Source organism: Sesamum indicum, linkage group LG16 (genome assembly GCF_000512975.1).
Source record: "Sesamum indicum cultivar Zhongzhi No. 13 linkage group LG16, S_indicum_v1.0, whole genome shotgun sequence".
In the NCBI taxonomy this organism is placed as follows: Eukaryota; Viridiplantae; Streptophyta; class Magnoliopsida; order Lamiales; family Pedaliaceae; genus Sesamum; species Sesamum indicum.
In genome coordinates, this window is record NC_026160.1 from 2266741 (window position 1) to 2291609 (window position 24869).

The 24869-nt window shown below is 32.5% G+C and overlaps 2 protein-coding genes and 1 long non-coding RNA gene across 4 annotated transcripts in view; 1 reads left to right on the forward strand and 2 right to left on the reverse strand.

The window, feature by feature from the left end:
- On the reverse strand, positions 700-1450 carry LOC110013272. The gene is made up of 2 exons (XR_002288441.1): positions 1350-1450; positions 700-861 (listed from the first exon to the last, which is right to left on the reverse strand). It is a non-coding gene; the product is annotated as an uncharacterized LOC110013272 (long non-coding RNA).
- On the forward strand, positions 15051-21560 carry LOC105178573 (probable polyamine oxidase 2). Its single transcript, XM_011102066.2, has 10 exons — positions 15051-15586; positions 18315-18430; positions 18507-18595; positions 18694-18807; positions 19084-19171; positions 19348-19433; positions 19515-19617; positions 19939-20036; positions 20130-20559; positions 20970-21560. Exons 1-10 carry the CDS (start codon positions 15544-15546, stop codon positions 21276-21278), a joined length of 1476 nt encoding a protein of 491 aa, XP_011100368.1. The 5' UTR covers positions 15051-15543; the 3' UTR covers positions 21279-21560.
- Positions 24357-24869, reverse strand: part of LOC105178574 (transcription factor PIF4) — a 6978-nt gene continuing 6465 nt past the window's right edge. For both annotated transcript variants that reach the window (XM_011102069.2, XM_011102070.2), the window contains one exon: positions 24357-24759. The gene's annotated coding sequence lies outside the window, so the exon portion shown is untranslated. The remainder of the gene's footprint in view (positions 24760-24869) is intronic.

Here is a 24869-nt window from a genome sequence, read left to right on the forward strand (position 1 = left end):
CCTGGTCGTAGTATAGGCGACAATATTATGCTTGCACAGGAACTATTTACAGGGTATAACCAGGTGCATCTCCCACCTAGATGTCCCCTTAAGGTGGATATTTGGAAAGCCTATGACACAGTAGAATGGGACTTTCTACTAGCAGTTTTGTACATGTTTGGATTTCCAGCATAATTTATTCGGTGGATAGAAGAGTGTGTAACAACACCCTCGTTCTTGGTGGGTCTGAATGGGAAATCCCATGAATTTTTTGCGGGCTCACGAGGGTTGAGGCAAGGTGACCCCATGTCGCCTTACCTATTTGTTCTTGTGATGGAGGTGTTACATCTTTTATTCTTACAGTTGATTGAACAGGATGGGCGTTTTTCATTCCATTAGAAATGTGCTCCTGCTCGACTTTTTCAGCTTGGTTTTGCAGATGATCTGCTACTATTTTGTAAAGCTGATATGAATTCTATAGGGGTCTTCAAGCAGGGCTTAAATATGTTCGCATCTTGGTCGGGTCTACGGCTTAATGCACATAAAATGAAGCAACTTTACCTTTCTATCTAAGGAGGTAAATTGCTTCATTTTAAAAAATACAGGAAAAGTAAATTACTGCATTTTAAATAATATAAGGAGGTGAATTGTTATTTTTTTTTATAGAAGAATAATTTACTCATATGCAATATCAGAAGGTTGTTTGCATTTTTCCCGACAAAAAAAAAAAAAGAGTACTATTTATTGAATGTGTTGGGCCTCCAATCTTGAGGACAAAGAAAGGGCAAAGAGTTCCTCAAATGCAGCATCATAATAATGCACCATTTGGGAGTGCATGGAATCACAAAGCTCATCATGGCTCATTTTACCAGTAATTCCAACCTGCAATATATCAACAAATTATATCAGATTTTTAACGATATATAATTGTCAATTTAAATAAATAAATCAATATATTTATCAAATATATTTTCCTTTTTAGGTTTTATAAGGAAACTCGAATAAAATATCTAATGTATTCAACAATTGTGATTTTTTATCAAAAAGAAAAAAAAAAGAGTAGAAATTGATTTTTATCGCCTTTCCTTTTGCTATATTTTTCTTCGCTGGTTTCTTGATCATCGGGGCAAAGATTTACGTCTAGCGTTAATATAATATACTTTTCACATGTTTGGGAGTTTAAACCATATGTAAACTTAAATAATTTCTCAATGCTTATTCATTGAAATAATACCAACAAATATGTGGAATAATTTAATTGAAATTCAAAATAAGAAAAAATGTCATAAATCCTAAGAAGAAAAAAGGATTTTTTTCAAAAAAAATAAATTAAATTAAGTGCAATTATTTAGGATTTCCATACTGCTTACCTCCTTTGTATTTGCAGATAGATGGGCATCCTGCATTTCTGAATCTTGCTTCTTTGCTATATCTCCCATCATCTAATTTCACCATTATACATTAGGGGGAAAGTATATATATATATTTATTATAGAAATGAAGAAGAAAAATTACGTATAACAAAATTTTAGCTTCCTTAATAAAAGGAGCACCTTTGCTTTTTTTCCTTTTAGGTTGTTCGATAATATAGGCTCGGATCGAATTGACGATCCGAAGCCCGATGCAGTTAGACCTTTGGATGAGAAACACATGCCACAATTAGGAGTGGGCGTCGGGTCGGATTTTTAAAGTTCGGGTAGCGGGTACCCAACCCCATTCTTATTGAAGATCTTATAATCAAGTACCCGAAATTGAACCCCCCCCTCCCCCCGCACCCCATCTCGTCTATATATTAGATGTAAGCTATCAAGACTTCTCAAACAAAATATTCATGTATCTTAAATATTTTATCATTATTCTTTTACTCCAACCTAACAACTCCTAGACCATTATTTATCTTGATTTTCGACTTTCGAGTGTTTTAGTTGGGGGCAATTTCAGCATTTCTAACGTGCGTTGTTGATTTCAAACTTATTTCATAGGGTTAAATGCAATTTACTCCCTCTATGATATGGAAAATGAGCAATTTACCTCCTTGTGAAAAATAAAGCAATAATTTACCCACTATATTATAAAAAATAGAGCAAAATACCTCTAACATGTTTTGTGTACTATACGTGCTTTTTTCTAAAAAAATTTAAAATAACATTTATACCCATATTTAAAAATCGTTGGATCTTGATTTCAATTTAAGGTTTAAATTTAACTAATAAATCAATGGATTAGATTTCATCGAATCAACAGTTTAGATTTAACTAAATAATAATTAAATATATATAATTAAATTATATATATAAATATATATACTTATATAATAATAATATATATATCTAGAAATATATATATATATATGAGAGAGAGAGAAGGGAAGGAGGGATGGCGGTGGGATCTGACCGCAGCATGAGGGGCTTTGGGCGGGGGGTGTGGCAAGCGTGAGAGGGGCTGCGGAGGAGGGTGGCCGACGCAAGGGTAGCGGCGGTGACGACGATGGCGGCCGAAGGAAGAAGAAGAAAGTGGCTATATATATATTATTTTTGTATATAATGTATTTTTTAATATATATATATATATAATATATAATATATTATTTTTATAAATAATATATGTATTAATATATATATATGTACATATAATATACAAAATAATATTTTATTGATTAAAAATCAATTAAAACACAGAGAGGGCCCGTGTAATGCACTGTTGGGTATAAGGGAGTATTTTGTTCTATTTTTTATAACATAGAAGAAAAAATTACTATTTTTTTTTAACTGCAGATTTGTCTTAACACAGAAAATAATTTTCATTTTGACATTATTTTCTATGAACCAGAGGATTTTATCTGACCCGGTGACCAACAAACCTCATCAACGCATAAGCATGTTCAACTTACCAGCTGATCTAAACGCTATTATTTCTATTATTTTCTTCTATAATTTTTTCCCCATAAATAACATAAGAAATTAAATTAATTTACTTTCACTTATTTAGGTTGACAAATCATTTTATCTAATTTCGTTTGAGTAATTTTTCGTGATGGTGAAAAAATAATGATATATTGTAGAGCAATATATCAAGAATTTCACCTACGAGGTAGACCTGATATTACCAATTCACCCTTGAAGGATGAATTGAAAGCCACTTGCATAGAATTAAAGAAGGGACTCAATTGTATCTTTGCACTTTCTACCATAAATTTTAAGGATAATTACGCTTCCTCCTCTTGAGATTTGGTTTAATTACACTTAGATCTCTTGTAGTTTAAAAAATTACATCTAATACCCCTAAAATTTGCTTCTGTCTAACAAATTCGCAAGTCAAAAATCACTGAAAATTGATATTTATCGTTGGTTGATTTATTACTAACTTATTGAAAGTCAAACAAATCTTTTGTGACTGAACTACCCGTAGAATGGTGAAAACATACCTTCTCACATGCATTAACATATGAAGAAATATAAAGGAAAATTGATCATAAAAAAAATTTATGTGATTTGAAATAAATCAATAATAAGTCAATGGATGGTAAATATAAATTTTTATTTGATTTTTTCGTTACTATCATCAAATTCAGTGAATTCTGACTAGTGGAATGACTTATTTGTTAGATAGAAGCAAACTTCAGGAGTACTAAATATAATTTTTTAAACCACAAGGGAGTCTACATATAATTATGTTGAAGCAAGAAATCATCTTGCAATTACAGAAATTGAAGACTGAAGAAGGAGACAAGTGTAGTGAAGAACGAAGAAGACATCAGGAGGATGAAAGAGATGAAGTTGTTGTTTACTTTAAGAAGCGTGTTTTTGTAATAGCAATTTTTTGTATCCGTTAGTTAGTTATTTCTAAAACTGCTCTCTTCCTTTTTATAAATAGCTTGTATGTACAGTTGCAGAACATAACAGAGAACTGTTCTCTTCCTTGATTCTTGAATAATACAGTTTTGATGGCTTACCTGTTTTTCTCTTTTCTTTGTTTAAAGAACTTCAACATGGCAACAGAGCCATGAAAACCCCTTGAAAACTTACTACCTCCTTTCCTCTCTTCTTCTACCTCTCTAACATACCAAAGAAAAGACACTTACACATATCAAAATGGCAGAAAAGAATGCCATTGAAACAAGCAACACGGATTACTACAAAATTCCAGAAAACTAAAAATTTAAAGGGAACGATAACCCTGGCATGAGTCTTGTTTGAGTCCCACTGAACGGAAACAATTATCTCTCATGGGCAAGATCCATAAGACTTTCTTTGGGGGCCAAATAAAAGGTTGGCTTCATTAATGGATCCTGCCAAGAACCTGTTGAAGACAAAGCAGCGTCAGAGCTATGGAAAAAGAATGATTGTGTGATAGCATCTTGGATCGTGAATTCCATCCCAAGGACATGGCAGAGGCCTTCTTGTACGCACCTTCTGCTAGAGACTTATGGCTAGAACTTGAAGCTAGATTTGGTGAGAGCAATGGACCATTGCTCTACCAAATTTAAGAGAGATCTCCTCAATGTCTCAAGAAAATCTCTCTATAGCTGTGTATTTTACAAAACTGAAGAAATTATGGGATGAGTAGTCTAGTCTCAACCCACTGCCACCATGTACATGTGGAACAAGCAAGAGAATGGCTAAAAAGGCATCATCCAATCAGCTTATCCAGTTTCTTATGGGTTTAAGTGATGCATACGATCATGTGAGGAGTCAAATTCTCCGTATGGATCCTTTACCTTCTGTGGGAAAAGCCTACTCAATTATACTGAGAGTGGAGAGGCAAAGGGAAGCTCACTCTGGGACAATTGGCTTAGAAAAAGAAGGAATTATGGTTGTGCAAACAAGAGATCCAAGAAAACAGTTCTTGAACAGAAATTCCAACAAGAGAACAGGATTTCTTGATAAAAGGATGATGACTTGTGATCATTGCAAGAAGATAGGCCATCTAAAGGATACATGTTTTGAGATCAAAGGATTTCCATAATGGTATAAAGAACTTGCAGATCAAAGAAAGAAAGCTGGAAAAATTCCCAATCTGAAGGCCTTGAATGTTGATCTCAAGAAAGAAGACAGTGACCTGGAATCATCTTTGTCAGACTTCATTAAAATGGAAATACAAAGGGCCCTCCATAACCCAGACCACAATCAACTTAGCTCAAATTTAGCTGACCTTGAGGATTATGCAGGTACTGCTCTTACTTCTATTGATATTATGAATTAATGCAACAACATATGGATTGTTGACAGTGGGGCATTTGCCCACGTTTGTGCTAATTCTGCAGCTTTCACATATATGAAACCTGTTCATAATGAAATAACCATCAGATTACCTAATGGAAATACACAGAAAGTTGATTTTGTGGGTAGTGTTCCACTATCTAATAACATCATCCTCAAACATGTGCTCTACGTACCAGCCTTCAAATATAATTTACTTTATGTCAACAAACTCTGTAGAGATGAAAACTTCAATATAACATTCACTAAAAATGACTGTGTTGTGCAGGCCTCTCACAATAATGAAGTAATGGTTGTAGGTAAGCAACAAGGGAGATTATATTACTTAGTAAAGACTTCTATGTCAAGAACAAGAATAACACTTCAGCTATTGTGAACAATACAGAAGGGTCAGTTTCTTCAAACAATTCTCAGGGAATAAAATTGAAGGACATGAAGAACAACCATCATGGCACCATAGGCTAGGACATCCTAGCAAAGATGCAATAAGACACTTGCAATTATGTAACAATGAAGCACTAGATGACATGCTATGTGAAATTTGCCCTTTGGCTAAACAGAAAAGATTTCCTTTTCCAGCATGTGATTTGAAAAGTAATGATGCTTTTGAATTTACATGTGGATGTTTGGGGGCCATACAGAGAGTATTCTTTATCTCATTGTGATTACATGCTAACTATTGTGGATGATTACACTAGGGCTACATGGACTTATATGATGATTCATAAATCTCAGTTTAACAAGAAAATTAAACAAATCAAAACTGATAATGGTACTGAGTTTGTTAATGAGCATTGTCATAAATTTTTGGAGAGTAAAGGAATCATACATTAAAGAACATGCCCACACACACCACAACAAAATGAAAAAGTAGAAAGGAAAACATCAACACCTACTCCAAGTGGCAAGATCATTAATATTTCAGGCTAAGTTACCTTCAAAATTTGGACTGAGGCTCTGTTAACTGCCACATATTTGATCAGTAGACTTCCTACACATACTTTAAAGTGGAAAACTCCTTATGAAGCTCTTTTTATCAAAATTCCTGACTATGATCACTTAAAAATCTTTTGTTGTCTATGTTTCGCTACTAATGTCACTCCCTTTAATAGAAAATTTGAACCTAGAGCTCTAAGGTGTTTATTCCTAGGCTATGCCCATAATAGGGGAGGGTACAAAGTCATGAAATTAGAAACTAAAAAGATATTCATAAGCAGGGATGTAGTGTTCCATGAACATGTTTTTCCTTTATATGGTACTCCAGAACCTATGTCTGTGTGTCCCCTACCTAAACCTGATCCCATCATTGATGAAGAAGAAGAAAGGGTTGTTACTGATATTCAGAGTGATATAGAAAATACTACAGAACCTCAAGAGAATACACAAACCAGAAGGTCCAGTAGGATCAAAACTAAGCCCACTTGGATGAAGGATTTCATCTGCGGAAATACACATGATACTTGTTCACTTACTGATGTTGTTTTAACTCACAAGTATGGTTGCTTTGCGGATAGTCTATTATCTATTCAGGAACCAAAAAGCTTCTCTGAAGCTCAAAAGAAGGCTGAATGGAGAGAAGCTATGCAGCAGGAAATCAATGCTCTTGAGAGGAATCAAACCTGGAAAATCTCATCATTGCCTCAAGGAAAGAACACAGTAGGCTGTAAGGCATTTATAAGGTTAAACTTAAACCTGATGGCTCACTAGAAAGGTGTAAAGCTAAGCTTGTTGCCAAGGGTTACAGCCAAGTTGAGGGAGAAGATTACAGTGATTGCTTTGTACCTATGGCAAAGGCAGTCACTGTAAGACTCTTCCTAGCCTTAGCTGCAGCTAAAAATTGGCCTTTACACCACTTTGATGTTAATAATGTCTTCCTCCATGACACATTAGATGAAGAAATTTATATGGATGCTCCTGATGGATATGAAATTCCAATAAACAAAGTCTGCAAGTTAAAGAAATCCTTGTATGGATTAAAACAAGCACCAAGGCAATGGAATTATAATTCACTAATAAAATTATTGATTATGGTTTTACACAATCTGAACATGACCATTGCCTTTTTATCAAAAGGGATAATCTGGATTTCATTGCACTCTTAGTGTATGTTGTTGACATTCTTGTCACAGCATCCACTGAAGAGTTTATTCAACATGTTAAGGCATATCTTTATGAGCTTTTTACTATAAAAGATTTAGGAAATGCTACCTACTTCCTAGGCCTAGAGATTTAAGATCTCAAGAGGGTCTGATTGTTACCCAAAATAAGGATATCTCTGATATAATAAAAGACACAGGCCTTGAAAAAGGCAGAATTGTTGTCACTCCTTTACCTGCAGGTCTTAAGCTTAGTCTAGGAACAGGAGGGAAACTCAAGGATCCTGCTATCTATAGAAGGTTGATTGGCAGATTACTTTATCTTGGGTTCACCGGACCTGATATCTGCTATGCAGCCCAACAATTGAGCCAACATCTTCCACAACCTAGCCAACAACATCTTGAAGCTGCAATGCACCTGGTGAGGTATTTAAAGGCCAATCCCTCATCAGGTCTATCTTCCCTCCAGCAACAATCTCAAGCTGAAGGCATACTGCGATGCAGACTGGGGGACTTGTCAGACAATAAGAAAATCTTTAACGGGTTCTGTATACTCTTGGGTGATAGCCTCATCTCTTGGAAGATCAAGAAACAGACAACTGTGGCTAGATCATCTACAAAGGCAGAATACAGGAATATGGCCTCTACTACATGTGAGGTGACTTGGACAATGTATCCACTTAATGATTTAGGAATTCTAGTAGAAAAACCTAATCCTTTTTTCTGTGACAACAAGGCTGCAATGCATATTGCAGCCAATTCGGTTTTCCATGAAAGAACTAAGCATCTAGAAATTGACTGTCATATAGTAAGGAACAAGTACAAAGATGACACAATTCTACCAACATATGTTGTGTCCAAACATCAGGTAGCTGACATTTTCACAAAGAATCTGACTGGTTCTAGTACAAAGAATCTGACTGGTTCTAGTTTTACTTTCCTAAGATCCAAGTTAGGCTTGGTTGCTATCAACCCAAGCTTAACTTATGGGGGGAGTGTTGAAGCAAGAAATCATCTTGTAGCTACAGAAATTGAAGACTGAAGAAGGAGACAAGTGCAGTGAAGAACGAAGAACACATCAGGAGGAAGAAAGAAATGAAGTTGTTGTTTACTTTGAGAAGCGTGTTTTTGTAATAGCAATTTTTTGTATCCGTTAGTTAGTTATTTATAAAACTGCTCTCTTCCTCTTTATAAATAGTTTGTACGTACAGTTGCAGAACATAACAGAGAACTGTTCTCTTCCTTGATTCTTGAATAATACAGTTTTGATGGCTTACCTGTTTTTCTCTTTTCTTTGTCTCAAGAACTTCAACAAATTACGTCAAATCTCAAGGGGAGAGAGTGTAATTATCCCTAAATTTTACATTGTCACACACCAACGACTCTGAGATAACTGATAATTTGTCACTCTCATTTATTTATGGGATGATTACGCTCTCCTCCCTTAAGGTTTGATAATTACATGTATACCCCTTGTGGTTGAAAATTACATCTAGTAACCCTAAGTTTGCTTCCATCTAATAAATAAGTCATTCCGTCAGTCAAAATACTTTGAATTTGTTGATATACAAAAAAATCAGAGAAAAACCCATATCTAACCCCGATTGATATATTATTAATTTATTTCAGGTAAAATAATTTTTTTATTGCCAAATTATCATTATACGTTTTCACACGTAAATGCAATAAGTTAGTAATAAATCAATTTAGGAAAAATATCGATTTTTTTTTTATTAGTAATACTAAATTCAATGAATTTTGACTAATGGAGAGACCTATTTGTTAGACAGAAGCAAATTTTAGTGATATTAGTATAGTTTTTCAAACTATAAAAAAATCTACGTATAATTACAGTAAATTTAAGGAATGAGAGTGTAATTATCCCTAAAAATAAATGACTCATATAGGTCGCATCACCCTCATTTATCACGTTGGTTGCTTTGTTACTTCAACTTTACTAAAAGTTGATTGGATGTGATAACTTTATAAAAGGAACGGAAAAAATGCAAGTAACCCTCTTGTGATATAACAAATGAGCAAATTATCCCCTTATGAAAAAAATAAATAGCAATTTACCTTCTTATATTTTTTAAAATACAAGAATTTACCCCCCTATGATTTTTAAAATGAAGCAATTTACCTCCCTGTATAAGAAGATAAATTGCTTCATTTTAAAATAGATGGGTAAATTACTATATTTTTTCATAAAAAAATAATATATTTGTTTTTAATATCACAAGAAAATAAATTGTTATTCACCCAAAAAGTAACTATTAAAAAACAATTCTCCTCTCAATTAGAATTTTGAAGAATATATGTGGTCGGAATATGAGTTTAGTTGGAAGGTGGAATCTGTCTCAAATTTGCACCTTGGTCCACATGGACCACTATGATAAATATGGACAACGCCACATAGGTGAACCAAAGATGACCACATAGGCAAGGGAGATGATCCACTTGGACCACTATGGAATTAATATGGGATTTTTCCCAATTATTTTCCTATTATCTTATTTGTAGGTCTATAGAGAAGGGTGGATAATCTTCTACCCTACTTTAGTGTTATATAATAATGCCACATCAATGTGCAGATCTTTTACGGGATAGCTCGGTTTGGGCTCGTTAAAATTTCTTACGGGAGGTTTTAGATTTATATCGAGAGGGATATGTGGTGTGACGAAAACGAGAGTTAAAAAAAAAAATTATGTGTGTACGATACGCTTTCTACTTTTAAATAATCTAGTTTAATATATCTTTTAATGTCCAAAATCGAGACATATAAAATAACATACTAGTATGACATCAATATTTCTCCAAGTATACTAGAAAATTCTCATAAAAAAAAAGGGTATTAACCCAAGAATCGACCTACGCATATAGGTTATGTTACACTTTGAGGCAACATTATATTACACTCGTCGCTTACTAATTTCAATATCTATATTGCTAACCTCTATTTCTTAAATTTCCTTTATTCAAATCGTACAAAAACTCTATTCTTTCGAACATAATTTACAGGACTCGAACATTGTTACTCCCATCAACTACTCTCGAGAATAATAGTTCAAAATTGCACCGAATTTTATTTTTTTTAATTTTTTATTTACAACTCTATATATAGTGAGCATCAAGTGAAATTTTTGGACTAGAACCTCCCATGGTCCCACTAGCCTACCTTGTACGTGTATGACATGATTATATTTTCTGAATGGATAATTAAAAAAAAAAAAGAAATTCATTTTGTCAAGAAATGTGTGAATATTAATATAGACACGTGGTGGCCTAATTCCATCACATGGTTGGTTGGTTGGTCGGTGAGCACAAAGCCGAAACCGCAGTTCCGTCATTCAATGACACTGAAAATGACAGATTTAGTTGAAACGTCACGTACGCCATTGTATTGTCGGTGGCTATTTTCGACTTTTCCACGTTTCTATTTTTTCCCTTATGAGTCGTAAGGGAAAAAATACAATTTATTTTTTGTGAGGTAAAAAATGAATAAAAAGTTTTTATAAAATAAATAGTAAATTATTTTTTGTATTTTGAAAAATAAGTCGTTGTGGTATACCGTTTTTGTGTATATATAATGAATAATTATTTAGATTTTAAAATGTATTATAAATAAAAATAAGACATCTCACATCTAATAAATAAATAAAATTAGTTTAGATATATTATCGATACAAATAAATTTTGGTGTAAGTAAAATTTTTATATTAGTATATATGAATAGTATAGATCCTAGAGATAAAAGAAGAATTTTAATAGGCGTGGCTGAAAATATATAAGGACATTTTTCGTAATTTAAAAAATTGGTGTTGCGGTGTAAGTAACCGATATTTGTGAGTGAAAATGGGATTTTTTTTTTTATATAGTATTAGTCGTTTCTATGTGCATATAATGAATAATCTTTCATACTTTAAGATATATTGTATAAAAATAAAATATATAAACCAATGTATTATATTTAAAAAATGAAAGAAAAGAAAAAAATTAATTTATCAGTTAATATAAAATTTAAAAAATTGAATAAGTTAGTTATCTTTAATAATGAAATAAAAACCCAATTTTTATTCACAAAGAGTGGTTACTTACATCGTGGCACCGACTTTTTAGATTACCAAAAATATCCTTTATGTATTTTTCAACTACCCCTACTTAAATTTTTATTCTAGTCTATATATTTATACTATCTATCTATATTAATATGAAAAATAAAGATCATTTACATTCACAAACAACGGTTTGTAACACCCCAACACCAAAATTTTTAATATGTCGATAATATACCTAAGTTAATTTTTTTATTTACTTATTTATTTTTTTTAATGTGATATTTTAATTTATATATTTATTCTTATATATAATATATTTTAAAATATAAAAAATTATTTATTATAAGTACGCAGGAAAAGCATGCCATAACAGCTAATATTATTAATTGAAGGGCATTTTGGCTTTACAAAATATTGGTACAGTGGTATCATTAACTGCCGTTTGTGAGTGTGGAGATCTTTCTTTTTTATATAGTATAGATAAACAAAGCGAATTACCCTCCTATCCATACTATTATAGAGGATAATTTACTTCATTTTTCAAAATATCGAGGAGTAAGTTGTCAATTCTTTTTTTATAAATTTTTCTTGTTCATTTCACATCTCACATGGGTAAATTGCATTTGGTCGTTAGTCCTAAATATGGGGTGATTACGATTTTTTATTTTTTTTTTTGAAAAAAAGAGTAGATTAACAATCCCTTATCATTATGACCATCCTGATTTTATTTTTACAAGCAATTAAAATACACTTGATATATTTTTGTAATTTAAATTTTTATGTTTATTTAATTAAATTAGAAAAAAAAATAAACAATCAAAGTTAATAGAATTAGTTAACTTTAGATGTGTGTTGGTGGAAAATTAGAATTAATTAATTAGTTATTTTATAACAAAATAAGTATATGGGTAAAATATACTTTGTCCCCCTGAATCATTTGTTATGTAACAATTACACCCGTAAACTAATAAATATAACACTTACCTCTCATAATATAATTTTTAGATAATATGCTCTTATATTATATATATATATATATATAGTTCAAAGAATTTCTTTTTAATTTTTTTAAATTTTCATTTTAAGTTTAGTTAAAAAAAATTAATTGAAAATAATATATTTTATTTATAATAAATTAAAATATAATTAGTGAGTTAAATAATTTAAATTTTTATTTTTATAGACTCAAAGTTAACTGATAAATTAGTACAATAGATACAAAAAAAAATTTCATGAAAATATTTTATGAATTTGGTGAAAAAATTAAGTTATTAATTATTTATTCTTTTAGATATAACTAATATATTTAAATATCTATTTTTAACATATTTTCTTTAAAAATATGATAAAATATATTTGTTTCATTTTTTTCTAAAAATGTTCAAATTTTGGTTAAGCATATATATGTATATATATATATATATTGTCAATTACTTTTAAGAAGCATAAATGAGTTGATGATACTATATTTATTGTGTATCTACTATATATATTAATTTATACTCTATTTTTAATGTAAATTCTTCACTTATTAAAAAATTAACTAAAAAATAATTTGATGATGGTTTAATATGCAAAATACTAAAATATATTGAAAATAATATAATTGTTAAAGGCATGAGGCACATTTTTGTCCAACCAAGGGGGTAAGTGTTATATTTGTTAATTTAAGGGAGTAAATATTACATAACGAATAATTCAAGACGACAAAGTGTGTTTTGCCCTAATTATATTTAAGGATATCTTAATCAGTTCACCTCCTGTCAATCAAATATGATTAATTCTAGCCCTTGAAACCTTAATAAATTGTTAGGACAGATAATATTATGGGTAAATTACAACGACCTTTTCTAAGGTTTGTCATAATTACGAATACCTCTTATTATTTGAAGATTACAAATACTCCTAATATTTAATGAAATTATGTAATTCTTAGATGGACGTATGAAATTATTAATTTGATCCTTACTATATATTTTTTTTAATTTTATTAAAAAATCAAAATTTTGTAAAAAATTGGATGGATGGATGGAAAAATTTTAAAAATTATAAAAAATTTACCCACTTACTTCATTAAAAAAAATAGAAAATTTTAAAAAATAAATAAAAAAATTAATTATTAATCCAATCAATCAAAATCTTGAAAGTTTTGCATACTTCACACCATGCTTTTATCTGTATGTTGTTTCTTTATTTGTTTTGAAGTTGTTGGATTGATTTAAAAATATTGATATATTATATATTAATAAAGTATTGTAACAATATGTTGGTTGTTTAAAGATATCAATGCATTTTTTTTTAAAAAAAACCCTTTGTAGGGCGACCTCGATCGGTTTTGTTTGGGTTTATTTTTATGAGTTTTTTGAAAAACATTTCTGAAAAATGAGTTCCTTGAAGAATGTGAAAAGTATATAATTTTATTTACTACGGATAATAATATATATTTTATCATAAAATATTTTTTATATAAGTTTTCATTTTGTCAGTGTCGGTGGTGACATATATTTATATTAATTAAAATATAAAAAAATAGGTCTTTTCACTCACGGGAGTTAGTGATGCTGTTGCCCAATTTTTAAATATAATAATTATACTCCTATAACAAATATGGCATGAGCCGCATGAGTGAGATTCTTTTTTTTTTTTATTATTTTTCTAGAAATATGATTTGTTGTTTATAAATTTTGTTCTTATTTTATAGTAAATTTTTAAAGGTGAAAATCTATTTATTATATGCACGCAGGAACGACGTGCCACTTTATGTAATATTATTAAAAAAGACTCTTTACACTCACAAACAACAGTTGGTGAAACTGCTGCAATAATTTTTATAATTATGTAATTTTAAATTTTAATTATAATTAGTAGTTTTATGTTTTACAAAAGCAATCTCACGTCACTTTAATGCGACCATTGATTATATCAATAATACCCTAATAATTTTTTATCAATTCTTTAAAAAATCAAATTGACAAAATTGAGTGCATGTATATAATAATTACTATTTTTTTTTAAAAAAAATGTTTTGAAAGGTCTCTTTCAAAATATACTTATTTATTTAAAAAGAGTTACATGAATTTTCCACCACAAATTAAAATTTTTCCACACACCAAATAAACTAAATAAATAATAAAATATAAAAAATAAAGGTAAAGACTTTAGCATAGTGCTTGGTTTCATTTTTGGTCCATTTTCGAGCTGGGTCAAAATATGGACAATGTTTACCTTGATTTGTTTTGAAAGTTTTGATGGTGTTTTGAGATATTTTGAAACAGTGGCTCATTTATTTTTTATCAAAATAAGTCTATACTAATTATAGGTCCTACTGCTAAGAAAATTGTATACATACTCATACATATATATAAATATAAATATATATAAAAGAGATATGATTTGATAATGAATAGTAGTTTTTGTCTCCCACTAAAAAACATCAAATATACCGTACTTATTTTATATTATTTTTAAAAATAAATTTAACATACACACTATTTTTAACACATACTTATTTATTTTTATGTTTCTCTTTTTATCTTCATATAATACGCCAAAATAAATTAAAAATGAAATCAAATATAGTGTTGATTTTTTCTTTTTAGCATGTGGAGACTAAAGATTGTGACATATATTATAATATTATTTCATGTGACATCTGAGTTGGTTCCCACACTCTATAAATCAAAGCTTCCCCTCCTCCCACCAAATTTTCCTACCAAACAGCTTCTTCCCAACTTCTCTCTCTCTACACCCCCACAAAAATCCCTCTTTAATTTCCTTTCCATTTTCTGGGTTTTTCGTGGAAGCCCTTTTCCGTTTTGTGGAGGAATAAGCGGGGTTTATTGCGGATTGTGCAGTGATTTTGGAAAATTCTGATTTTATATCTTGATTACGTTTTGTATTTGGTAAATTTGTGATTTTTTGGGCTGCGTTGATTTTTGGGGGTTTGATTTGATTGGATTGATCGGAAGGTGGGTAGGTTGGGAAGACGCATGAGCGGGTCGGTGAAGCTGGATATTTCTTCGAATTCCAACCATTTTATCACTTTCATTCTCCATTTCTCGGAAACGAATACTTTTTTGCTGTTCCTCCTGTTGTGGAGATTAACCGAGCTGTTTTTGAGATTAAGGTCGATTGATTTTAATTTTAGTAATTGTTTGTATTCTACCGAACGAAACTTCCGATCTTTGCTGAATTATGGAGTCAAGGAACAACAAGAGTAATCGCCAGTTGCGTACAGGTGTGCTTGCGTGTGTGTTTTGTTCTGTTTTTTCTCCGTTCTGAACTCTTTTAACTGATTCATTTAAATTTCTCTGTGGTGGTGTATTAGATTATTTCTGTATGCGTTGGATTGGTACCATGGCTTTATTCATACAAGTTTCCAAGTTTTTTTGTGATTTTGTCAAAATTTTCCTTCATGGAGGGGAAACTCTTGCAGATATAATTTGTTTTAAGTGCTTTCTACTTAAAGGGAAACTGAAAAAGCGAAAGCTAACTTATTTCCGAAGTAAGTTTAATTTTTGTTAGTATCTTGGTCATATGATGTTGACCTGGATCACTTTCTTACTCAAGATCATTTTGTCCAGAGGTGGGCTTCTTTCATGAGACTTGGAGAGATGATAACTTAAAGATCATTTAGTTTTTCTTGGGCTTGCTTGTTCAGGTTTTCTTGAAATATAAAACTGATAAATTCAATATGATGAGAGCCTATATATTATTATGTAGGCCCGACTAGTAAATTTAGGCTTAAACATTATAATATGGAAGTTATACTTGTAAACTAAACACCTAGTGATGGGTACTTAGTACTTGATAAGTTTGTGATGCTATAATATAGCATCACTTATTTTTCCCATGCATTTTGTTAGGGCGGAGCCTTTCATTAATGCTACACTTATATAAATCGGTCATGCAGCGTAGTAATTTTTCCCTGTCTCCTGCTCGTTGCAGCATTTTTCACCTTTCTAAGAGTGGAGCACATTCAAACAGTAGGACTTCTTTGTTTCATACTTCTATCATATGCACAGGAAAAAGGAAAAGGATATGAAGTAGATGTAGATATTACCTATAAATATTTTGAAATTCAAAGTTAAAAGGACAGAAAAGACATATCATTTAGTGAGGTGGACTTTCCTTTTCTTTTATGTCAGAAATTTGATTTGGCCTCGAAATGCTTTAGTAACCTTTGTTGGTCAGATACTTGTAAGTATGAGATCTCTAACAATATATATTAACAAATGAGTAAAATTCATATTCACACTTGAGTTTTATCATTAATGTCACTTTGGTACCTGAGTAATTACAAATGACTCAATTAGTACTCGAATTTTAATATTAATATTACTTTGGTACACCAGTAATTACAAAATGGCTTGATGAGTACTCGAGTTTCATCATTATCACTTTGGTACCCAATTGATATTTTTTTTTTATTTTTTCTATTTATCCTTTTATATAATGACCATTTTACCCATAGATAATAAATACAAATAATAAATTTACAAAAATAAATAAATAAAATTCAATCAATATATTTTTTACTTCCATTTTCTACATTTGAGTATTATATTTTTAATAATAACATTTCATTAATTTATTTTCTTCTACTAATTTTATTTATCAATATTTATAAGATAACTCAATACATAGAAACTAATTATCAAAAGTAAAATCCAAAATGCATTGCAACCATAGAGAAGTTGAATTTGCATTCTGAATTTCTAAAATTTATAATCTATATAAACTTTTGAATCTATATCCAAGTTTCACAATCAAGTTTAGATATCTTTATTAAGTGAAAAAAATGTGAATTGTGTACCAAAGTGACATTAATGGTAAAACTCGAGTACCAATTAAGTCGTTTTTTAACGACTCATGTACCAAACTGATATTAGTAGCGAAACTCGGTTACTAATTGGGTCATTTGTAATTACTCATGTACCAAAATAACATTAATGACAAAATCCGGTACTAAAATAAATTTTACTCGTTAACAAATATTATAACTAGTTAGTACTCTGTGCCTTGTTTTTTTAATTGTTTTTAACTTTTATAATATAAAACGAATTCATAAATAATATAAAATTTAATATGATAATAATCTATATAAAAGAATTTAGTATGTATAAAAATAAATTTTGAATTATGTACTAATTTAAAGTAAAAAAACTCTGTAAAGCTCTTAGATAAAGATAACTTATAAACACTTATCTTAAATTAAAGAAAAAAAAGGATAAAAATCTCATGTCTTTTCTGGATAAAGGTAAATAATTGTAATCTTATCTAAATTTAATTTTTTTTCCTAAAAAAAATGATTGTTTATGTGGCAAATTAGAATGCAAAGAAGCCATCCAAAATATGTGCTTACATGGCACTAACTTGGATGGCTTTAATGTTTCTGGTTCATTATATATGTTTAATTTCCCTTTTTGGACTGAAGGGGATGGAGTAGTTGAATGGTTGAGCATATCCTAGGCAGAACTCACCACCTGCTATACTAGAGTATACGGCAATTTTTGAGATGCAGATGAGCAAAAATCACTTGAGTCATTTGTCAACTCTTATAGGTTATTTGGAAATGCATCCAGAACACAAAAATAAGGAAACCAGTAAAATTTTACCCATTGTGGTGATGGATGATCAAGATTCTGATTTTATTTCTTAGCAAATGTCTGCCTCAACTCTCAACATATTTACTTGTTTTTTCTTCAATCTAATTTGTTGCAATGGTTGCTTGGTTTTAGGAGTGAATTTCGATGAATCAATTATTATTTACTTCTTGCTCTTCTACTCTGTACTAATAACTCACAACATTTGGTTGATGCTATTACTCTTTACATGGTTTTTGTCTTTCTATTCAACTTTTTATGATCTGTTTAAGAAAATCACCTCTACACTATTTGTGGCATGGAATATAATTTTGGTGGCAGCTCTTTCAGTTGTATCTCAGTAAGCTTCATATCTTGCAGCTCCTTGCTATTCAAACTTCGAGAGAGGATCAACAGCCTCACCATCTGTCATCGTTATAGGTGCTGGTTTTGCTGGCATAACAGCTGCAAGAGTCCTTCATGATGCCTCATTTCAGGTATATATTTAGCTCCAAGTCATCTAAAATGACATGCATGATTGAGGATATTGGTCTTGAAGAAAGTGATTTACAGGTTATGTTGTTAGAATCAAGGGATAGAATTGGTGGTCGAGTGCATACTGATTATTCCTTTGGCTTCCCTGTTGACTTGGGTGCATCATGGTAATTGGTTGTATTGTGCAGAGAAATATATTTTTTTCTGGGAGTCATGATTTGCTCCATGTACACCTGCTAATTTTTATCTGCATATTGATGTTCAGGTTACATGGTGTGTCCAACCAGAATCCATTGGCTACGGTTATTGGAAGACTGGGGCTACCGCTTTATCGCACTAGTGGGGACAACTCAGTTTTGTATGACCATGATTTAGAAAGGTTTTTCTTTCTCCCTTCTGTCTTTCCTTGGCCCGTTCTGAGGAGTTGAGTTCATTATCATTGAATGTGGCATGTGATTTAATAAATTCCTGGTTAGAAGATGATATATGACTGAGGAATCCACTATATGCAATTAAGAGTACAATGGCTGCACCCATTGTTTGACAATTAGAGGTGTTTTAGATGGCATCAAGTTTTCTTGGTTTTTCAATAATTTTAGGTCTTTCTCACCTCATATACATTTCTGCTATTGGTAGCTAACATGTTCACTTTCAGTTATGCTCTTTTTGATATGGATGGAAATCAAGTTCCTCAAGAATTAGTCTCAAAGGTTGGTGAAACATTTGAGAGCATCTTGAAAGAGGTATGGCTATCCTCCTCTCTGGCGCCTCACTTAAAATTCCAAAAGTTTCAGAAAGAAATTGTATTAATGTTTTGGCCACAAGATTGAGCTTTTATACACTGTGCTAATATAAAGAGTTTTTTTCCTTGGTGTTGGTTGTAATTATTTCTGATTTCTTTCTACTGTATTTTGTGCAGACGGAACTTGTAAGACAGGAATCCAGCGAGGATATGTCTATCCAACGGGCCATCTCAATTGTTTTTGAGAGGAGACCAGATTTGAGGTTTTACATCAGTAATTTTCTGTAGCAGTATTAGTTCTATTCCACTTATGTAACAATTACTGAGGAGTACGCACTTTGTAGGTTGGAGGGACTTGATCATAAGGTGTTGCAATGGTACCTATGCAGAATGGAAGGCTGGTTTGCTGCAGATGCTGATACTATATCGCTTAAAGGCTGGGACCAGGTTATTCTCTCTTGCTGACACATTATGATTACTTGTTGTCCCTTGATTTTTTGTTGATTTTATAGAACTTTCTCATACTGGATGTTTTACCAGATAGGTTGGCCTTTTCAAATAGTGATGAAACTAATTCCTGAAATTGTTTTCTTTAAATGTTGCTTTTACTTTAACTTAAACACTCAGCTACTCATCTAACCGTGAATAACTTGCAATCTCAAACTAGCTGTACTTTTGTCCAAAATACAATGCGTTGTTTAAGAGAATCAGCCTGTAAGTTGCTTGATCACTAGGTCTAGATCGTCTCATTTGGTATCTTTGTTGCAGGAAGAGTTGCTTCCTGGTGGGCATGGGGTTATGGTCCGGGGATATGTTCCCGTAATCAATAGTCTTGCGAAGGGTCTTGACATTCGCTTGAGCCATAGGTAAGAGATAATTTCATTCCCTTTGGTTTAACCCTTTTCATTGCACATCCAATTCTGAGTTGGCTTCTCTTATTTTTGTGTACTTAAATTTAGAGTGACCAAAGTAGTGAGACGTTATAATGGAGTAAAGGTGACAGTAGAAGATGGGAGAACATTTATAGCGGATGCTGCAGTTATTGCTGTTCCTCTTGGCGTTCTGAAATCAAATAGCATCAAGTTTGAGCCAAGGTTACCTGAATGGAAGGAAGAAGCAATTAATGACCTTGGAGTTGGGATCGAGAACAAGATAATTTTGCACTTCGAGAAGGTCTTTTGGCCAAACGTGGAATTCTTGGGGGTGGTTGCTGATACATCTTATGGCTGCAGTTATTTTCTTAATTTGCACAAGGCCACAGGTCATTCAGTCCTTGTTTACATGCCTGCTGGCCAGCTGGCTCGTGACATTGAGAAAATGTCTGATGAGGCTGCTGTCAATTTTGCTTTTACACAAGTTAAAAGGATCCTTCCAAATGCTTTGGAACCGGTATTGTTGCACTATCTATTTCTGATCTGATGTTTCTTTTGGTGTGCGTATACAGTTCAGTGTATGGAATGCATTTAAGGTGCATCGGTGAGATGCGAGGAATGGAGTTGGCATTCCCTAGGAACAGTTGCTCCAAGAATGAGCTCTTGGCACTATCTCCGAAAGGGCTGTCATCTCTGGTGGACCGATGTTACCTTGGTGGTTCCCTAAACTAATATGCTCTCCCGTTTGAAGTATTCTAATTTATTCATTTTATCATTGGTTTGAACTACTCTTCTTCAACACCACCGTAATGAAAATATTAATGGTGTACTTTGTCCTTTGCATGATTTCACCCCGCCTATTGATCACAAGGATTTTATTGCTTAACAAGTTTCTAATCACTGCATTTCTCTTCCATGGATATGCAGATCGGATACCTTGTTTCACATTGGGGCACTGACATAAACTCATTGGGCTCTTATAGCTATGATACAGTTGGGAAATCTCATGATCTCTATGAGAGGCTGAGAATCCCTGTGGATAACCTATTTTTTGCGGGAGAAGCCACAAGTATAAATTATCCTGGCTCCGTTCATGGTGCATACTCGACTGGCTTAATGGCTGCTGAGGACTGCAGGATGCGTGTCTTAGAACGGTATGGAGCGCTGGATCTCTTCCAGCCAGTCATGGGCGAGGAGCTTCCAGTATCAGCCCCGCTATTGATCTCTCGTATGTAACTTCTAGGCTTCAACTTACTTTTAGATGATATTCTTGCGAGTTTGCTGACACTGCGGAGCTGCTTGCTCTGTGAGCAATCATGGAAATCAAAAGATTTCCCGATTGAATGATCAGAGCATCAGTTCATGTAGTCTAGCTAGATGCGTTGTCTTATGACTAAGAACATATTATGTATATATTGGTATGATGATCTAGTTATGTAAGCGGGTTGTAATTCTCGCAAAGGACATCTGTTTGTGTGCATGTTTGCCAATAAATGAGTTGCAGACTCTGTTGCTTCATATGGTTGCTTGTGCTTTACTTATCTTTACTCAGGCACTTCTTTTGGAGTTGAGCTTTACCAAGATCAGTGGGCAATGCCATTTGTTGATTCAGTATGATTTCTGGTTTCAGAATAGCTGCTAAAACATATGCTGCGATGTTGGGATCGTTTTACTACACAGACAGGGAGAGAATAGAACTATAAGCAAACAAGATATGTCAACACAGGGTCCTGTTGATTGCAGAAACAAACTATAAGGACCATGTTGAGATTACTATAAATTTGAATGAAGTGCAAAATCGACTTCTCACCCTTTTGTGCAGGGTGAGCAGCTCCATAGATTAATAGCAATCCAAAACTAATTAAGCTCATAACTAAAAAGAACTTCATTGGACCGTAGAGATGAACATCAAGCACCAATCAAAATGCCTAGTTAAGTTTTTGTTTTCCGAAATAAAAATGAACTTCCTTTTTTATAACAAACCGGCTTCAGCCTGGATTACATGTAATAGTTGATCAGGATTCAGGGGGGCGCATTCCCTCATAAGCTGGCCGTGCTGAACAATGAGCAGCTAAGTTGGAGAATTATTTGACGTTGGCCGGGTAATGTGGAGGATTGGCTGCATATGATCTGCCACGAACTCGAATGCGATTTCTCCTTTGCTGGGAGTTGTGGCTTAACAGGAACAGGTATTTATGGGAAGGGAAAGGAGAGGAGCCGGCTGGGGGTGATATCTAACTCTGTCAGGTCGTGGAATAATCACTGTGCCATGCCCGGGACAAATGGACGCCGATTAAGTCAATTTCGGTGGTGCTACATTTGCAAAGTCGGGAGCTAATGGCGCTGGCATTCTTGCCAGAGATGCGGAGGGCAATCATCTTTCAAGTTTAGTACTGATCCTGAACATGCGGAATTACTGGCGTCTGCTGAAGCGGTGAGGCCGGGACTGAATTGTTTTTGGTCCCACAAAGAAGGGTTGATGCCCTTTTCAGTTCCGTAATTTATGAAAATGCATTTTTAGTTCCAAATATTTACAAGTAGTTGCAACGTTGGTCATTTTCAATTTTTCGTCAATAAAGTCGCATGGTCAGCGTACGTGTTGTTAAGTATGTTGTGGTCAAGTCTTTAAATTACAAACTACTCATGTCTTTAAATTATACATATTTTAGAAAAATATAATATAAAAAAGTATAATTTAAGTTATATGTATATATAAAGAAATCTTAAAAAATATAAAATAGAAAAATGAAGAAAAATATAAAACGGAAAAATGAAATAACTTGCCGACGGATGGGAGATTGGCGGTGGGCAGAGTATCAAAATGCTTGCCGTCAGACGGGCAAACAACGATAGTAGACTCGCGTTGAGAGGTGGTCGAATGGCGGAGAAAAAAGCGATAGAATATGGGGGCGCGATTTAGGGTTGTTTGAGCAAAAAAATAGATATAACTCACCAACATATTGAAGATTTTCGGTGGGTGAAGTATCAAAATATTCGTCATTAGATGGACTTTCATACAATGGTAAGCTCACAGAGAGGTGGTCTTACGGCAGAGATATGGGAGGAGAAGAAAACTACATTAGGATATATATAAAATATAATTATCTATATATTAAAATAATATACTTGAGTTAAAAATAGTTTAACCCCTTCCTTTAAGTATTGACGGAAAATTAAAAATGGACCAATTGTTACAACTATTTTTAGTTTTTTTTTGGACTAAACGCGAACTCCCGTAAATCACGGAACCAAAAAGGGTACTGATTTTTTTTTTGGGACCAAATATACAATTTAGCTTACCATTCCCTTTTGCAGCAAAGGTCGACAGGCGTACGAGAAGTTGAAAAGCTTCACCATGTTCAGGGTCCTTCACATCCTTCAACTGGCTACAGCCAAGCCACGCATTTGGGATTATATAATTTTATGAAAAATGAGCCAGGTATTTATAATTTTTCGAATAAGGGGTATTCATAATTATAACATACTCTTAAGGGAATTCGTTGTAATTTACCCTATTTATAAATACAAAAACTGAGGATTAATGACAATATTTTTCGAATATCATTATGTAATGTTTACATAATGTATCGAGTAAAAATATAATTTATCTTATCAGGTTAAATATAAATGTAACTATAAGATGGAATACACTTACGGAAGGGGTGTCGCAGGGTTAAAATTGAAAATTTATATAGTTTTTTTTTTCTACCATCAGTATTTTTCGTTCAAACTCTAACAAAAATGGATCAGGTGTTAAAAGTGAATTTTCAAAAAAAAAATGGAAGTATAATTTCAAAAAAAAATTGAAAGAAAATATAATTTTACATTTTTAAAAGAAATTTAAGTATAATTAACCCGATTCTTCTTAAACAAGAGACCCTCTGGAACATAGTTTGAGGATGTTTAGTTATTGAGATTCTTATGATACTCTTTGAGAATATTTCATTCTCTTGTTATACAAATGGATTACATAACTTTGTTAAGCATACCTTACAATTAGGTACATAATTAAAAAGGAAAAATTTTAGTCCGAATCCGATTCCGTCAAACCTAAACCAATAATACAACAAATGTGATACACTTGTCATGTGATTAATGTACAGTTTAGAGAAAGTAACTAGTCACGTACATAGTAAGTGTATTTGTTATTGGTTTGGTTCCGTCACAAGAATTTTCCATTAAAAAGGTGTTCGCACCTGCTTAAAGTAAGCGATCATTAGCTCATTACGAACGATGAAATTCAAAATAATCGAACTTGCCATTGTAGTCATAGGGGCTAAAGTTTCTAGTATCAAGGAGCAAAAGAAACATATAAACTCATAGAGATGCCAAACTTCTGTATATCAACTGATTCACATATAAACTTTTGAGAAATATACAACTTCCATTGCATTGCAGTATAGCAAGTACATAAGGTTCCAACAAACTCGACATATCTCATCTATGCTGTATTAACTGTCATTCAGTGAAAAGAGAACTCAGAAAAGCACAGTCGAGCACATGATCTCGATATAAATTCAGTAGCAAGCACGGTATAATTCATTAAGTACCTTCGTATGTATGCGTGCAAGTATAAGTATCCTTCAATATATGGAGCTCTTCATCCGTAAACACCATTGCTTATGATCAGCTGGACTCGGACATTTTGAGGGCCGTATCTTTCAAGCAGCTCAGACCTCAAACATTCAGTAAATACATGTTCAACGTGCTCGTTGTCCTACAAGCATGACAAACATTCCCGTCTTAGGATCTAACGTTTTCGGTGGTTGCATAGAACTTAGAATAGATGTAATGTAATGGGAAGTGCCACATTTTTTGCACGGTGTC

What these genes read in the sequence shown, in the direction of transcription:
- LOC105178573 (XM_011102066.2), top strand. Translation starts at nt 15,544, where the DNA reads ATGGAGTCAAGGAACAACAAGAGTAATCGCCAGTTGCGTACAG. An exon ending in TTCATGATGCCTCATTTCAG is followed by an intron (nt 18,431 to 18,506) that starts GTATATATTTAG and finishes AGTGATTTACAG; the next exon opens with GTTATGTTGTTAGAATCAAG. An exon ending in CGCTTAAAGGCTGGGACCAG is followed by an intron (nt 19,618 to 19,938) that starts GTTATTCTCTCT and finishes TCTTTGTTGCAG; the next exon opens with GAAGAGTTGCTTCCTGGTGG.